Source organism: Antennarius striatus, chromosome 4 (genome assembly GCF_040054535.1).
Source record: "Antennarius striatus isolate MH-2024 chromosome 4, ASM4005453v1, whole genome shotgun sequence".
NCBI classification, from domain to species: Eukaryota; Metazoa; Chordata; class Actinopteri; order Lophiiformes; family Antennariidae; genus Antennarius; species Antennarius striatus.
The window spans coordinates 5,694,885-5,713,583 of NC_090779.1; the positions used below are offsets into that span (position 1 = coordinate 5,694,885).

The window sequence follows — 18,699 nt, forward strand, 5'->3', positions numbered from 1 at the left end:
CAGTGCAGGAGATTCTGGCTCTGGTCCAGCCCGTGGATTCCGCCCACCGTGTAATACTGTATACACGGCCCATGATGCAGTGTTGGTTTATAGGCGCATTCGCTCTTAAGTGGCCGCTGCATTCCGCTTTATCCGTCTGCTATTGGTTCACTCACACGTCAATCATATTTTCCCGTGGTGAACCTGTCTCTGATTGGCTGGACGGGCACCTACCGTGGGAGGATGGATGCCATTGGTTCAAAAACTAGGTTAGTGGTCCGACAGGCATGACGGTGAAGAGAAACTGGGTCACCGATCGAAAATCGTTTATGTCACAGTTCTGTGGGTTGGTGTTACATATTACACGCGATTTCCAATGGATACGCAAATATCACTGGACTTACTGTAAGTATACACCGCAAACAAGCCTTTATGTTGTGGATAATACGCGTTTGAGACGTTGTTTGGTTTTAATGCGCGGTGGATACCGTCGATGTTTTCCCATCGATGTGGTAATGTCAGTGGGGTTTTCTAGAGCAGGAGAGACATTAGCTCGCTAGCTAAACTTGACAGTTTCTTAGCTAGGAGCTGGATGCTAATAGTAGTCAACGAGATTAAGTCATGTTGTGGACAAAAGGGGGGAAACTTCCTCCGACGTTCCCAGCTAGCCTTAAATGTTAAAGGCAGTGAATGTGGTCGGGTTGGTGCAGTCGTAAGTGCTCTTCCGTGGGCTTGTTAAATGTTAACTAAACGTGACCTAAGTGGGTAATGCTATCCAATGCTAGCACGCTAGCGATGTAAACAGGCCCAGCATATTTGGCACACAGTTTCTTCGATAGCATATACCCAGCTGTGAAAACCACTCATAGCACGTTTGCTTGAGTAACACAGTACCGTGTGGTGTCCACCCATTCAGATCGTGGCAAACTCGAAACAGAACCATAATAATGGTTGCGAAATATCGTGACACGGTGTTGGCATTGACCGTGGAAATGTGACGAGCGCCCCGCGTCTGCAGTGTCCACTGTTCGGAAGGGGTGGACATGGTTTTGGGATTCACTGCATTCTGCACCAGTTGGTGAAGTTCGTGGGTTCGTGAAGCCACTGGTTGACACGAGTGGGCTCCTAGAGGGCTTCGTCCGTGGGCTCCTGTGGAAGTATTCAGGTTTGTGGAGAAGAGCTTACTAACAAGCGATGGCGATTATAAGACATTAAATTTTTCTTATGGATCATTTTATTTGTAAATGTTTTGCTTGTGGTTATATTTTGTGTTTTGTCATACTTGAAATAATCATCCACTTAAATCTGCCTCTGCGTCAATAGAGTCAGTGTTAACCTTCACATGACCAGAAAGACGTCTACTTTGAACTTCAGACTTGACCAGAGAGGTGTTGTTTTAATCCTTAGACAGGTGGAAACACACATTACTGCTTATCTCGACTGACCGCTGTTACCGCAAAGTCGTTTTGATAACTGGGTTTGTTGTGATAAATTAGTAGAAAGGCCATTTGCTATTCTGATCAAGAAGGTGGGGTGACAGATACGAAAGCCAAAACCTGTCTTTGGAAAACAAAGACCTCCAAACTAGTTTAGAGGTCTAAGATATACCAAATACAGTGACAATATGTTCAAAAAGACTATTAACTTGTTAATTACATCCCGATTCAAAGCGGTGATTTATTGTAATTAACAGTGTTCATGTGTTTGTTTGTTCGTATGTCCATCAAATATCTTCGCAACCGTTCAGGTACAGGTACTACTTTCAGGCGGGATGTTGCAGTCTGTGACTGCCTTGGTTCTTGTTTTATATTTGTTTTTTACTTTGAAGAACTTGAGGACTGGTTCACATAACTATTCCATCCCTGCCAGCCATCTTGAACTGCTACCCTGTACATGATTACCACAGTCTTGCTTCTCAAATCATAAAAAAACAGTCATAACTTAAACTAGAACCAAGGCAGTCACAGACTGCACCATCCCACCACAGCCCTGAATTCAAAATTTTACCCTGACCTACTTACATAGGTCAAAGATCAAAGCACTAGCTTTGATCTATGGTCTTACACTGGCATTCTCTCTCATCTTTCTACCTTATCCAGTTCCTGAGTGTGAAAAAGTTGGATTTTGACCGTGGCCTACTTTTTTCAACGTCATCATCTCATTTTCATTGCCTTGGCCGCCCAAGTCATGTGCTTTTTGTTTCATCTTTCTATCTGCAACGGTTGCAAAGATATTTGGTGGACTAAAGAACAAACAGACGGACAAACACACAAAGGCTGACAATTACAATACATCACTGCTTTGAAGCAGGATTTAATGATTTTTAAAGTTCCAAATGTGTTTTACTTCACAGAAAATATTTGTTCATCATATCATTTCAGCAAAATTATGCTATTCAATTATATATTGAAAGACACGATATATTTTTTAATGGTTTTTTATTGCTTTATATATGTAGCCAGTCTTAAAAATATGTATGAACACATCAGTATATGGGCAAAATCTAATCACAAATTGTATTTTAAAACAATTCTGGGAATTTTTTCTAATGTTATGCTTTAAATCCGGTTACACGTAAATTTATATCAGTGTTCCCATCCAATTTTTGTTTCCTCCTTCATTCCTCCTTGTAGCACTGTTTGTTGTTGTTTTTCTGTCAGTTGGCCAATATAAAAGTACCTGTAGTTGTCTGTCTGGCTTTTTTCTTTTTCGCCAGTAAGCTCCCAGAAGTTGGTGGGAAAGTTTCTGGTGAAAGTCAAGTTGAATGTGATCATTATGTCGTTCAGTTCTGTTTGTCTGTTGATAGAGAGATGGAGACTAAGGGGGAGAGGTGAAGCCAGCACACCATGTCACACTCTGTTAGTTAGCAGAGTCTCGTAGTCAGCAGACAGACGGATGGTCTCGTGTTGGGCGGTGGTTGGCATCAGGTCATGTTGTCCGTGAGGCTGGAGACCTGCCCGTGTGTCATTCTCTAACAAGCTGTTCAACTTCGTGTGAGATATCTCCATAACATCTGTTGTAAAACCATCAAATTCTGTGCTACTATCATCATTGAAATCCATGTTCATTCAGGAAATAGTCATTCTTGATATTTGACTTGGATTATAACCTTATAACCTTATAATCAAAACTCAGAATAGTAATGTATGCAGTGTTGTATAGCTTTATTGAACTCTTATTTCATTAGATGAAAATCAGAGCTTTTCCAGGGATGCACCTGATTTGTCCAATCACCCTTCGTTTTACAGGTAAATTCCACAGTTGTAGTTGGGATTTTCCTACACACGCATCTGGTTTACTAAGCCTGTAGTTAGGAATCTCTTATAAAGCTATATGAGTTATCGTGCCTGAAGGTGCAATTAGAGAGGGACAATATCATCATGAATAATAATGGGTGGTGGTAGGTACTTGGAGAGTGAAGGATGCAAAAAACCAACTGAAACACAAATTTTGTTAAGTCCGGAAATATTCTTCTTGTACATTCGGAAATATCTTTTTTACTAATAACATTTAACTACAATTAGTCAAAGCTAGATTTGACTCCTTCTGCTTGTGCCAGTGGTATACACAAGGATAATTGGGAGTTAAAAATAATTAACATGGTTATAAAAATCGTTTATTGATAAAAATTTGGTTAAGCTCGAGTGTGTAGTTTGTGAGATAAGGACTAGAAATTATTATGATAATGAATGGACTGAACAGACATATTTCTAAAATCCTTGTCATTTTCATGTCTGTTATTTTTCTGTGAATCAACATTTATTGAAATCAAACATTCCGATTTGATCACTTTTCAACTTTGTCGTCCAAGAGGTTGTTTTTTTTTAAAAATCTAACCAAGGTCACTATATTGCAGCTTGTTCAAGCTTTTGCATGAGAAAATGAGGTGAGCTGGTACAAATCTGTTGGTGCTGGCTGACAACGTAAATAGCAATCTGTGAACTCAAATTCAGTTGTGTTTTTCCAGCTGAACAATTGAAATCAACACGATATTTAGATATTGTCAGTCCTGAGACGTCATATCAAGTCAATCATAACAAAATACATCAGTGTAATATCAATGGTATTAAAATTTTCACCATCTAGCAAACATAATTGCAGACTCATACACTTGACACAGAACCAAGCATCTTTTTTGAGTCAGTGAAAAGAACCAAAGATTTTTATATGTTTATGTTTTTGACAAATAAAACGTGTTCACTATATTTCACTCTCAGCTAGTCTGGCCAGAGAAATATAAAATATTTTCATAAGAAATTGTCACATCCTGATTAAACAGCCAATTGTTGGTTTTGGAGACATAGTGTTCATCCATCTATCCATCCAGCCATCAATTTTTTTGTACATAAGATGACTATAATTGCCTCTTCTTTAGCTGCTTTTCCGCGTTGTGGGTCAGGGGTTACCCTGAAGCCTATCCCAGCTTGCGATGAGCAAGAAAATGGAAGGATAAAGTGTTAATTAGTGAGCTTTAGAAGTGCTTTCAGGTGGATTCTGAATCATGATGACAGTCAGAAGGTGCTGCTGCTGACCTTATGTGTGGTTGGACGGATGAAACAACAGGTGCCATAATTACATCCTGCCTCAAAGTAGTGATGTATTGTAATTGTCAGTGTTTGTGTTTTCGTCTGTCCGTCCGTTAGTATGTCCACCCAATATCTTCACAACCGTTGCAGATAGAAAGACAAAACAAAAAGCACATTACTCGGGCGGCTAAGGGGATGGAAATGAGATGATGACCATGACCTTGAGAAAACTAGTTTAAGGTCAAATTTCAACTTTTGTACGCTCAGGAACCGGATAAGATAGAAAGACTAGGAAGAAGGCCAGTGTGAGTAAGACCATATATCAAAGCTAGTGTTTTGATCTTTGACCTATGCAAGTAGTTCAGGTTAAATTTTTGAATTCATGGGTGTGGCGTGATGTTGCAGTGTCTGACTGTTTTGGTTCTAGTTAGAGATGTGTTGCAATAGAAGAAACGCCTTGGAAGCGAATGTATTTAAGTGACATGAAGTGACTTTTAATGTTCAGGTTACTCCTGCCAAGTTGAACATAATTTGGGTTTTAATCAGAAAGATGAACTGGAAACACCTGTGATGGTCAGAAGTGGTTAGAAGTGTTTTCTAAGAGCGAGCAACTTCTGGGTCTGTGTTTTGAATTGGCGTAAAGAAGTTATTGCACTGTGGCAGCAGATTCCAGCTGCTTCTGGATGGAATAGATTATTTGTTGTCGCTTATCAAAGTCTTATTCTGGAGCTAACAGCGTGGGTTATATTTCAAGCAGAATTGCTTAGCATTCTGACGTGACCAATATACAATATGTGTTAACTATTATTGTAAATGTTTATCAGGGGTGTAGTGGTGAACAAATGTCATTTTGTACTCCATACCTTTATGTTCGTACTTTGATGTTGCCTGAATGTGGTGGTAGTGTAGTTCTATCACAATAATGCATGGAATTTTGTCAATAAAGATATACAATATTTTTGATACTATGACAACATTTTCAAAATGCAACTGTACACAATAAGTGTTACTACTTTATTAGCACGAAACAAACATATTACACTATAAAATAGTGTACATCAAATGCTGCTCACTGCAGTGAAAAACTAAACAAAAATCAATGCAGGAATGTTGTCTTAAAAAAACATTTCCTTCATCATATTTTTTTGCCAAACAAGTAGTGACTGCTTCAGCGATGTCTTTCCAGCATCGCTTCTGGAGTATGTCTGGTTAAAGTTGTGGTGATGTTGTTTTGAACAAGCATGCTTTGTGTTGGCTGTGGGTAGCGTTAACTGCTGAACACTCCTCTCTAACATGCTTTGTACTGGATCCGATGGTTCTGTCTGAAGTGGTGAAATAAAGTCGATGTAGTTCTTTTTTTAATACAGTTATTTTGCATTTTTTGCATAGTCCTATGGTTTGTCTGTGTCTAGGTTCTTTTGTAGCAAAACCACGTCCATTGCATGCAGTGCCCTGCGTAAATTTATGTGAAATGCATGACATTACATCAACAAGTCAGAAACCACATTATTAGTTTTTTAGACCTTGTTTAATAACTATAGCGGTATTACTGTGAACAATACGACGTGGCCCACCCCAGTAGTCATACACCTAAAGGCTGCTATAATTATACCACTAGAAGAGTACAGCAGCAGCAGGCACCACCACCCCAGGTGTGTTGCTGTACCAGCAAAAGAGAATATAGAATCTAATACAGGTAATCCTGTATTGGTTCTGAGATGTTGTTCATAAGCTGAATTGTTTGTAAGTTGTTATTAATTAAACTTCAATCTATGATCAACATTTGAGGTCATTTAAATGCCATTATGACTATAAATATGAAGGTACAATTCCTTAAGACTTGCCAGAAACAATTACAGGACAAAACAAGAACCAATGCAGTCAGAGACTGCAATATCCCACGACCCTCCTGAAATAAAAATTTTACCCTGACCTACTTACAGAGGTCAAAGATCAAAGCTAGTGCTCAGACCTACTTTCATAGATCAAACCAGTAGCTTTGATCTACGGTCTTCTCACACTGGCCTTCTCCCTTATCTTTTCCAGTTCCTGAGTGTACAAAAGTTAAAATTTGACCTTGACCTACTTTTCTCAAGGTCATCATCTCATTTTCATCCCCCTTGCCTCCCGAGTAATGTGCTTTTTGTTTCATCTTTCTATCTGCAACGGTTGGGAAGATATTTGGTGGACTAACAGACGAATGGACTAACGTACTAATGAATGAACACACAAATGCTGACAATTACAATACATTACTGCTTTGAAGCGGGATGTAAAAAAACAACACGTATACCAAAAAATACTGTAGTACCCTAGTGTACCTTTTACATCACTTCTTCTGCTTAATGAATTTTATTTTTGGGGGTGTAGAGGATAAGCCAAGCTCTAATACACTGAGGTAGTCCACCAGATTTATGTGAATGTTTGGTTTCCTGGTCATTAAAAGTTCAACATGCCTCTCTGTCTGATTGCTTTCAATTGATCAATAATTAACGTTAATTTGCAAAACATTCAGAATTAAACATTAGCAGCACTTAATGCTACCAGGTAGAAACCTATCCCGAAAACATTGGTTCCTATCTCATCTAATAGGGGAGACAACCCCCCGCCTCTTGCCTGAAAGTCCGCAGGGATAGACTCCAGCAACCCCTCTAACCTGCAAAAGCTGAATAAGTGATTATGAAAAAGAAGTGGGACAATCCCATCAATAATTTTATAATATATAGGAAATAACAAGCAGTTTGTGACAGAGGTTTCTTACAGGTAGTCTATAGTCTACATTGCTGGCTATAACTTTCACCCTGAGTTGTCTTCAGTGTCCATGTTGGTGAAGGTCCCCATGAACATAAATATATTATGCGATTGTTTCCTGCTCAGCAGTTCAGAGATGTGGATGAAAGAAAGCTGCAAATGATGGGCCAACAGGAAACCCAAAAAGGCCACACAAACTCCGACATTAGAGCAAACTGTTCACTTAGTCTGAGATTTGCTGCGTTGTTTTGACATTACGTGAAATCATAATTTTTGGGGTGGTAATGTTATGATGTGATTGGGTTGAGGTAGAAAGGGGAACTCCAGAAGGATATGTTCTTTGTATCAACGAGCGTTTGTAAGTTGAATGTTTGAATCTTGAGCAATACCTGGAGACCCAACTGAGTAGGAATATTATTTTTGCTTGAAATGCATATCCCCGTGGATGGATTTTGGATCTGATTGTTTTTGAGAAATGTGACTTGTAATTGTATTTTAGTTGTACAACAACTGTTCCAGCAGTTGTATATCTTTCTATGATACTTTGCAAACTTCACTAACACCTGCTTCTTTTGCTTGAGTTAATAAGATAAACTACTACGTGTTTGGTGGTTACTGGTGAATGTTTTCAGGTGTCCTGGTGTGCTATGGACAATTACTTAGATTGATAATTTCATACCATACGGATGGATGGATACCATGTACATAGGAAGAGAGCATGATGAATTCTCATTGAAGATGAATCCGCATGACAAGCAGCTGTCTTCATGCTGTTGCTGCTAAGTTACTACATCAAGATGAAGTTGATGACTCATATCCAGTCATCGATATCTGAAGCCTTTCCTAAATTAATGTTTCATGTTCTGTGCCCCACATGCAACAAATACATCATTTGTAAAAGAAAAATTGACTTGGCATTTTAGCTTTTAATCAGTGAATTTGAATTTTTTTTTTGACTGAACTACTGCAGCTGTATATTGTGTACCGTGTACTGGAGCTATCAAAAGGAAGAGTAGACTCTTCCTTCATCAGGAAAAAGTTTGCTTGTACCTTTTTCTGTTCTTTCATTATCAGCAGTAGAACAAAGGCTGGTTTACCAAAAACACACATTTTGACCAAAAAACAGAAAACAAGTTTTTAAAAAAAAAAAAAAAAGCTGTGTCAAGCAGAACAGTCACTTTGACTCTAATGAATGAATGAGTTTGTGATCCTTGGGTTTGTTTTACACTCCCCAGTTTGAAGGAATTAATATCAGGCTGCCTCCTACATGAAAGCTGGTCATCACCAACACAATGTTTTATCTGAATGTTTTTATGGAATTTGTCAAAACAAATTTACAATTGTTAGGTTTCCCTACTTTTATTGATAATAAAGATCATTGTCTTCTAATGAGTGTGTTTTTCTTCTTGTACCTTGGCTGGTGTGGGCCACTGATAGCTTTTCAATGTTTTTACCTAAAATTATATCACCATTGTCTCAGATTTGTTAACTTGGCCTCCTGTTAATTGGACAATAGGTTTTATGATTTTGCTGATCACTAAAATCCTTTTCGAGGTCTGGCTCCATGGTAAGATTTATTTTTTTTAAAAATATTAGATTGATCAATTAAGTCTTCTGTTTGATTCCTGTTTTTTTCATTGGCAGCAATTTAATTGCTTTATTCTTTTAATTTTTCTGCTTTTTGTGATTTGTATTTATGAACAGATTTAACTTTGCCATCTTCTTTTTAATCATCCATTGTACATGTTGCATCTTAATCAAAAAGTTATTTCCATTTATTTGGCCTAATTGTGTTGTGCTTTTGGTTGGTACACTTTTGATTTAAACCAGCATTTGAGCCCAACAGCAGTAAATACACGTCCTTTACTCTGACATGCATTACTGAGTAAATGCTCTGTGCTGAGGACTCAGGAAATCATCTAGCGTTTAATGACAGGAATTTGAACCATACTAACTATTAAACTGTTGAACACCTATTGCTGATTGTCCCAGACCAAATAATCAAGTCTTTGACACTGATATTGATCCAGTTCTGTTTCTCCTCAATAATCTTATTACTGGAGGTGTGCAACTCAGAGTACTATTAGCACCTTATTTTCTTAAACCGGCTATAGTTTCTGTGGTTTATATTGTTACACAGTCAGCATCACTGGAAAGCTGAAATAGTAGACTAATCATACAATCTGGAAGTAGCCATGTTCCCTCACAAGCGCCACTCCAGGCCATTTGGTAACAGCCTGTTACCTAAAAGCAGTTATTACAGCTACCAGTTCATGGTGCAGTTTAAAAGATGACTGTCTTGTAAAATTTGACTGGTACAGTGATACTCCCTGTTCCTGGTAGAATATGCTGATTGTGTTGTCAGTTGCCCTGTCATAGCCAGCCCTGATTACATTGAACGGAAGCAGCAGTTTTCATTTGAAATCTACAATGCATTTTACAGTGTTCTTGTGATAAGGACACTGGTTGAAAATTTAGTGAGTTCATGTGTGAAGTAATTGGACTAGAAATGACGTGATGTAAACCACGTGGTGGTTTTACTGTAATGGGAAATCTCCCTTTTAATTTGTCTGATTGTCGTTTTCTGCTCCCAGTGGAAATCCCTGAGTTCATTGGACACATTTGACACCGCGAATGAATGGTCTGTTTGGTAATGGATGGTTTTAAATACAAGTGTGAATGCAGTCAAGCTACTCTGTGGCTACAGTGTGTGTAATATGGTGGGTGACCATCCACATGTGGGCACATTCATACAAGCTAAAATGTATTAGATATTATGCTAAAGGTGTGCTTATTTTTTTATTGTACGTAAACATGCAAGGTGAATGACCTCATGTCAAGAGACATCTGTAATGAGACGAGTGAGATTGAATCTGACAGGGAAATGCTCTTAAAACACCAACAGCTCAGAGACTAACAGGCTTTTTTAGAGCAAAGATGAAATACAGTGATCAGTGATGACTATCTGGATTGATGGGTAATCAACATGAGATTGTGTTGTCTTATTCTGAACAATCACATGATTTAAAAATATACTGCATGTAGATAAAAAATGAATTTTATTTGCTTCATTCTTCATCTTAATTTTATGTATGGATAATCATAGAAATATAATGAATTTCTCATCTCTCATGAGTTCAACCATAGATAAGTATACACATTATTTTTTAGTAGTGCTTGTGCATAAACAGTGAACTAGATGGGTACATGCTTCATCTAATTGCAATGAAGGCCATTTTGCAACTCCTACCATCAGCAAGAATGTTTGACTCACGTTTTGACACAATTGATAAATGTGATTGGTTTACAGAAAAACAAATTATGAAACAGCACATTCAGCACCCACATTATGGAATATATTAATCAGAAATAATCCATTCTGTTTGGAGACTTCATCTTAATAAATAATACCTTTATTCCCAAAATCCTGTTGTTTGAAGTTTCACATCTCAACAAATCTCCTGGTATCTGTTAGTGGATCACCAGGTTCCTGACAGTTATAGAACATTACAAGAGGCTGGGGACCACCAAGATTATACCCTCTTCCTATTGCTTCTCTCTCTCTACCTGTTAAACTTTTGGAATTTACAATTTTGTCACTGATGAGTCTTGACGTATTTGTTTGCTTTCTGATTCCTCTTTATTGTTGTAAAATGAGCATTAGGTTTTAATTTAAATACTTTTTAAAGTACCCTAGATTTTGTTCAAACAGCGAGGGTAACGCTTCATAGAGCAAATAGTGCTAGAAGGTTTGTAGTGTTTGAAGAAAGTAAAGTATAGTCAGTTTAAGTGTTCTGTAGTGTTTATCCACAAAGCCGAAGCAGCAGGAATAAATGTGTGAACCCTGCCAGCAGTGATCTCCACTGCACCGCCCTTAATGGATATCTAAACACCAAGGAAATGAATTTCCATTATATAACTGAATGTTTTTCTTTTAATTTGGTTTTCACCATCAAGGTTCATATCACAGTTTGATAAAGCTTTTTGTGATTGATGAAGCGCTTGATCGACTGAACATCCCTTCCTATGAATCACTGTGCTTTTTGGTGTAAGAAGAGGCTTTCTGTTTCCTTCCTGACTGTATGAGTGGGTGTGGAGTGTAGAACTGGGAAAGAGCTGAATGAATGGCTTGCTGACTCACTGACAAAGCAGAAGTAGGTGGTGGATGGAAATTGAGGCTGCCTAGTTTTGAGACCATAGAGACTGGCTGACCCAGTTTCCATTGCAGCACCAGCTCCTTTCAGTGTTAAATCATGACAGTGGTTTTCCCCTTGTCCATGTAAAAAAGCTTTCTGGGTCTGTCCTCATGTAGCGTTCTGCTTCCTGGGCTTTTTAGTTTGTCACTAGTACATATTTAACATCCTGTATTCCACCAAAAATGACAAAATACCTTTTGTTTGAATTTTTGTTGAGTAAAGTAATTCAATCTTGTGAACATTATGATGTTAGAATGTAAGAATGCACAGATTTACAGTAAATGTTCCCTGTTTTGAAGCAGAAAATAAGATATTATGGACTAAAGTGCATGATGGCAGTACCTTATGTTCTTCTGTTGTGTGACATCATGTATTACACGGGTACATTCATACTGGCATGAGACATTGGTCGACCAATAGATCAGGTGACCAATCGATTGGCGCCAGGAAGCTTATTTTGCTATGATCCATTACGGGCCAGTCTCATTATGGGTTGTTAGGTGTCTGTTACATATTTCTTTTTGTAACATATAGAAGACGTCACAAACACACAAAAAGCATGGACCACAACAGCAAAAAATAAAAAATGTCTTCACCAGTGTTGAAATTTCTTTCTCTGTAACTGAGGAAAACAAGTCTTTCAGTTGTTTGTGTCTGAGGCCAAAAAGAGGCTGTGAAGGAACAACACCGAAAACGTTCTCTACAACAATAATTTAATTTTATATAGCCCCTAACAAGTAGTTACCCCCGGGAACATATCCAAAAAGCTACCCAGCACGCTGGCGACAGCGTACAGCTAGCTTCAAACTATCTGCTTTCATAAACAAAGATGAGTCACACCAGCTCGGACTGTGAGAGCTTGTTTAGCTTGGCTGGACGCGGGGAGGACGACAGGGGAGATGACTCGCTGGCAGACGCTTCTGTTTGTGGAGAAAAGCCATTAATGCTCCGCTGACTGCGTTTGGCCTCCATGCTGATACACAACAAGCGGTTCTTCTGAATTCACTGATGTACTGCAAAGATCTTAAGGTGCATACCGCCACCCACTGTACACGAGTGTGTCACATCATGTCACACAACCTGAAGGTGTCGTGTCACTGTGTGCCTTTCAGGTATTATACAATATGAGCTTTTTGTATTCAAGTGTAACTATATTCAACTAAGTCTTGGAAACCCAGAAGGTCAGCCCTCCTCCGGTGGGGATGATGAGAATGATGATGGCAGTAATAGAAGATCCCTGTTGTTTACTGGATGGGTGTTCTGTTGTCCTTTCAGTTGAGTTTTTCATGTTTTTTAACATGTTATGAACTGAGATGACAGAAATATCTTATTTTTTTCTATTTGACAATAATCCTGAATTTTAGTAACAATCATTATGAGTCTGACCTTTTATGAGTTTTATGTTTTCCACGTTGCCTTTCTTCAAGTCTTCCGTGTTCAGTCCAAATTTGTTCCTGCAAATATTAATATTAATATTGTTATTATTATTTTATTTACATTTATTTAGGTCATATTTTTGACATATCATTTAATCTGTCCAGGTGTCGACGGATTGCACCAGCAGCTTAAGGATCGGCTCTTATCAGAGCAGAGTGATCATATTGAACTGGATGAAACTTGGTCAGACTGAAACAAACCGGAATCAGACCAGGACTGATCCAGACAGCACCAGGCCCAAGCAGGAGACCTGTTCCAGTTTCCTATACAGGTAACTAAAGCAGTTCAATTTGTTGTGCACATGCTGTTTGCACTTAAATTTCCTGCAGTCTGACTTGTGACAAATGTCGAATGCTAATTTGTCTTGCTAACTAGGGCTATGTGATGATAGCTAGTCCTTCCTGAACAAGAGTACCGATAATATCATATGAAGTGCTGACGTGATTGTCAGCGCTTCATATTAGATTATTTGAAATTTGATTTGTTTTTGGGGACCATGTCCATCTACTTACAGGAGTCCAACAAATTGTTTTCTCCGCAACTGTTTGTGAAATTGGATGGTTTTCTACTCACAAGTGGAGAAGGAAATAACATGATACAGGTGGCTGGAATGGCAGTTTGAGATGTAATTCCCATCAGGGACTTTGTGGGGATATTTCTGTCTCGATTAAGCATTCATTTATATGAGTCAGAAAAACACCCAAAGTTCATTGCTGTTACGCTTCTGCACCAGGGACAGCTATGCCCAGAGACCCTGTATTTTAAAGTTATCCATCCCTTTTCCACCTCGGCCACAGACGAAGTAAGATGTAGGATGAAGGAATGGGATTTTTCAATAAGTCAGTTTATCCCTCTGTCTCGTTTTGAGTCTGGAGTATACGTAAAAGAATGTTTGACATTTTTCTGTAAATCTTTCTACATGTAATAGCAAAGTACTGAGCTGGTGCTCTTTGGTGTGACACTATTTAAGCATTTTTTATTATTTATATTTTATTTATTTTGTGATGGTTTCTTTGAATACTTTCTATGGTTTGCTGATAATGAGTGGACTTTGTCAGATGATTATTCCCATGCCATGTCCAAGATAGCAAATGATTTGTGGTATGCCTGTCATAAAGCTGCTTCCAAAAAGTTGTAGGATTTTTTTCCAGATTGGATTATCATTATCAGATTAAATTTGTATTTCTTTTGTCACAAATATTTTGCAGAAAAGAAAAATATTAGTCTCTTTATACAGCACTGTGAAGTGCAAATAGTAAAATGTATGACATGTCACTTTGACATAGGCCTGTCTTTCCAGTCACTACTATGGTATGATGTTGTCTTTTTAAAATAGCAGGTGTGACTTATGAATGTATTTCTGTCCAAGCAGTCACTGACGCAGTAGAGGATTGTTCTTTGTTCTGCTTCCACCTTTGACCTAGATGACATTCGTCTTGGTAGAAAGGATTCAAGAGCGCTGCAACGAGACTCTGTCTTTATGACGTCTTTTGTATGTTTACGCTGAACAAAATGACGGCGGAACAAAGCAGCTCTGGTGTGCCATTATAAATAACAAGCCAACTTTCCATGAGCTTAAGAAGCATGATGGCACTTTGGCACAGATGTCCTGTGTGATTTGTAAAGAATGGATTAAGATGGCTAGAAAACAACATTTAACTTCCTTGTCGCATTGTGATTGATCGCATGATCGGCTTGAAGGGGAAGCAGTTTCCCAAACTTTCGCTGTCTTCCTAATGTGAAGACAGGGCTTGATATTTGTTCTTTTTTGAGTTTGCTGCTAACTGTAGCTAGCTGCTGTCGGAGCCTTCTGATTTGTGCTGCGCACATCATTTCATCAAAATTTCACTTCTCCCCCTCGCCTGTATGCGGATCTCTAAAGATGGGTGGGTGGGTGGGAGGGGAGTTCTATCAGCTGTATCACATCACAGGTAGACCCACCCAGCACTAAGTGAATGTTGTACTGGACCTCTGAAACTGGTTTCAAAGGTGGCAAGTGGCGTTCCTGTCAGAGGCAGCAGGCTTCAGACTGCTAAAAGAATAGAACTAGTACAAATGGAACATACGGTTGCATAAAGTTTCTGACATGAAGGACAAAGGAAGAAAAGTTATCATGTGCTGCCTTCCATTTTAAAATGACAATATTTTGAAGTGTATTGTGATATTATATTGCAAAATACTTATTTTGACATTGTATGCACAGAAAATGTAGGAAATACATCACATATCCCAAGAGTGATGTTGCTTATACTATTCAGTTTGATTTTTTTAAAAATTGCTAAAATATTTAAAGAAACAGAATATTCCTGGACTGAATTTACGTAATACCCTGTGTATTTTAAATCAACCCTTTGAGCTGCCAATGGCAGCAGAAACAAGAATTTATCCCACGCCTGCCAACAGAAAAGGTTTCTGATCTATGCCTCAGATTGGATTCCAAAGAATGATTTCAGCTGGTTGACACAATTAAACAAAGTTTGCTAGTTTACAAGAGAAAAACGATGAAATTTCTGATGATGGATTCCAGATTTTTACTCAAAAACTCTTATATATTTTCACAAGGCTTTATTTTCACATCTTATTTACTGCATAGATATTTTGAGTAATTGAAGGAACAATTTCAAAAACTTCCTTCTATCTGTCTTCAGTGAAATACGCCTGTGGCGACTGGAGTGTTCACGCTTGTCTTTTTACAACTTGTTAAACTGCGCAGTTACAGAATGACCTCTCTTCTGCAGGAACTGCCAGTTCTTTTCAGACACGGTGTGTTTGTGTGTTCACAGTTGAGGGCTCAAGAGTGGATGGAAGGAGATGACTTTAACACAGACGCTGTGATGAACATCTGTGGTGAGTGACGTTACTGTTGGGCCTTTTAATCAGGAACAGTCTGTTTCTACAGAGATCAGTTTGACCCTGACCTTTATGTTTATTAACACGGACTTCTTGTCACCACGTGCTGCAGTCTGTAAAGGTAACATGACTGATGGATTGCCTATTTAAGCATGCGTCTAACTTTTAATGATTGAATGTAAAAGTGTCCACAAGGAGAGGATGACTCGATAAGCTGCAGTTATTGTGTATTATTTGTTCTAGCTTTCTTTGCATTTGCTGTCTGCCCTTCAATCATCCTCAGCCGTTTGTCATTAAAACAATCAAGTGGAGTTGTATACACCTTATTAATTTGAGTTTACATAATTTTCTATTTGAATTACAGATATGTGAAGAAGTATGTTAACATTATGGTGAAACCATTAATAATATACTACTCTGCTGCTACTGGGGTTTGTGCTCTGGTTATTTTCTGTCTGTGGGTTCTACTGTAATTAGCTCAGGTATTTAGTCCTTCATCATGTCACTGTGATCAGGTCAGTTTTCATTTGTGTTGGAACAGCATAAGACTGTAATGGTGTTCCTTCCTGGTCACAGGAAAAAGTACATGCTCTTCCTCTCTCATCATCTCCATCATTATCATCTCTCTACCCGATCATGTCCTATCGTTGCGTTTAAGAAAGCCGACCTGTGACCGCTAGAGGCTTCTTTTATTCTGAGTCAGAATGTAAAGACGGGGTGAGAGGACAGTCACCTTGTATATTTTAGCGCCTCTATTAAGTTAATCCTGGCATGAAAATTTCAACCCTTTACACGAACTGATTAAATTTATTTAAAAACTTATATAAGCTTACGTTTGACATTAGATGGGTGAATTGATGTCATTGCGTGTGACTGTTAAATGTAGCCCCACCACATAGGGGCTGTTTGTCAGATCATGTCTGTGTCTCCTTCAGTGTATTCGACTTCCTGTCCGAAGTGTTGCTGTAATCAGAGAACCATGTTGCTAAGCAAAGATTTGTTGTAAAGAGCAAGATCACTCACTCCACCCGTCCTAGCAACAACAGACAAACAACGGTCAGATCAGACGGTCGATATGCTGCCGTGTCTCCTTACAGGCTGCTTGACCTGTACAGTATTAGAGGAAACATGGCCTTATGTGTGCTATCCTTTACTCTAGATGTGTGCCTTATTGACTATTCCTGGAAACAGCCTCTATTTGTTGAGTTTCCCTTATCTACTGACCTCAGCTCTGTATAAACAAAAGTTTAAAAAAAAGGTTTGGTTTTCCAAGAACACGGCACATAATGATGTCTTTTTTCCCACTTCTGTTCGCTGGTCTGGTAACAGTAAGAAAACAGCGTTCAGTTATTCCAGAGACGCTTGTTCCTCAGCCACTCCTCACCCGTTCCTGAACTCCTGTTCTCTGCAGATGACCTGATGGCAGACCAACGGATGGACATCTCGTCTACAATGACTGACTTCATGTCCCCCGGTTCTACCGACCTCATCTCCAGCTCCATCAGTACACCTGGCATGGACTACACACGCAAGAGGAAGGGCAGCACCACCGACTACCAGTAAGGATACAGTGAAGGAGATGATAAAGAGATAATATGAAGTAAAATGATGAAAATCAAAGGGTTTTAGACAGGCCTGTGTTGTGTAAAGTAATCCAGTTGGAGCCTGTCTGGCCTCATTAACCTCTTGGCTGATTGTACAGTCACTACTGTGATTTGTGTGACGGCGGCTAAAGAATATATGTGTGCTATCATACATTTGACACATTTGTCATGATGCTGATGACCCAACACTAATCTGTGAATTTGTGTTTCTTTGCAGAATCGATGGCTTCTCATTCGAGTAAGTTCCAAAGCGACTCACTGTTAATAGATTTAATGCAGCAGCAAGTTTAATTCATCACACTTTGACATATCAGCAACCCAAATTGATTTTTCACCATGAAATATTAAACGGGGTAAAAAAAACGAACCTAATGAACCCCTGAAAGCCTTGAACCTTTTCAGTGCTCTCTGATGTTCTTGTTAACACTCGTGTCTTGTCATCAGTGACATGGACCCAGACAAAGATAAACTGGGGAGGTAAGAAATCATCATTACCTTCGAAGCAACCGCCTAAACGTTCAGTTGTGTTTTCTGCAGTGTTACCCATCTCCATGCTTCACAAGTTTCCCTTTAAATGACTTAAACCCGACAAGAGCAGCTGGTTTTCCCAAATTATTAGGAACATATTTTCCTTCTTACGTCTACTGACGTCTAACAAAACAGACAGATTTGGCTAAACTTGTGAAAGATCAGTTTCTGAAGACGTCTGACAGTGTATGGAATTTACTTTTCGGTGCCCATGTGACTGGAGCTGCAGCATCTTTGCTCTCATGGTGTCTGTGAATAATTCACAGACCTCACCTCAGCAGTTTCCACTGGACCTACTTTCTCCTGACCGTATAAAAACAATAATGGTACCAGGAGACAGAATTATTTTTCCATCATTGATGAGTTGTTTGTTTAGAGTCAGATTAATCAAGAACTGATTCAAATATGCATTCTTAATAAGATGTTCGATTAGATAAACAGAACATCATGCTGTTGTAGTTTTCACACACAGTAACGGCCCCCACTTGCAAAATGGGGCAGTTAATGGGGCCGCTGTTTGTGACCAGTGAAGCTCAGTTTATCTGGTTTGACAGTGAAATACGATCATTTAAAATGTTCATTTCAGCTGTGACCATCCTAAATGTCCTTCTTTCAATCTGTACTGAAAGGAGTGAAGAAATCAAATGTGGGGGGGGGGGGGCAGGCAGTGACATCATTCCCACTGTTAAACATTCTACTCATCTGTGTGTGAGACAAGTTGATGTCATGCTTGTATTAAACCAATCAACAGATTGAAGTATTAAATTGTTGTGTGAGATTTAATGCTCTGAATGCTCAGGAAATAGAGCTGATAACAGAACTTGTGTC

The 18,699-nt window shown here is 38.8% G+C and overlaps 1 protein-coding gene across 3 annotated transcripts in view; it reads left to right on the top strand.

Moving 5' to 3' along the window:
- The first annotated feature begins 255 nt into the window (after window positions 1-255).
- Window positions 256-18,699, top strand: part of bmal1a (basic helix-loop-helix ARNT like 1a) — a 29,289-nt gene continuing 10,845 nt past the window's right edge. Inside the window, exons 1-6 of one of the 3 annotated variants that reach the window (XM_068312434.1) lie at window positions 256-384; window positions 12,994-13,160; window positions 15,673-15,736; window positions 17,151-17,298; window positions 17,561-17,581; window positions 17,788-17,820. In XM_068312434.1, the coding sequence (XP_068168535.1) occupies window positions 15,691-15,736; window positions 17,151-17,298; window positions 17,561-17,581; window positions 17,788-17,820 (248 nt within the window). In that variant the 5' untranslated portion in view covers window positions 256-384; window positions 12,994-13,160; window positions 15,673-15,690. Of the gene's footprint in view, window positions 385-1,016; window positions 1,145-12,993; window positions 13,161-15,672; window positions 15,737-17,150; window positions 17,299-17,560; window positions 17,582-17,787; window positions 17,821-18,699 lie in introns of those variants that run through there. The other 2 variants (XM_068312435.1, XM_068312436.1) reach the window with 2 other exon arrangements.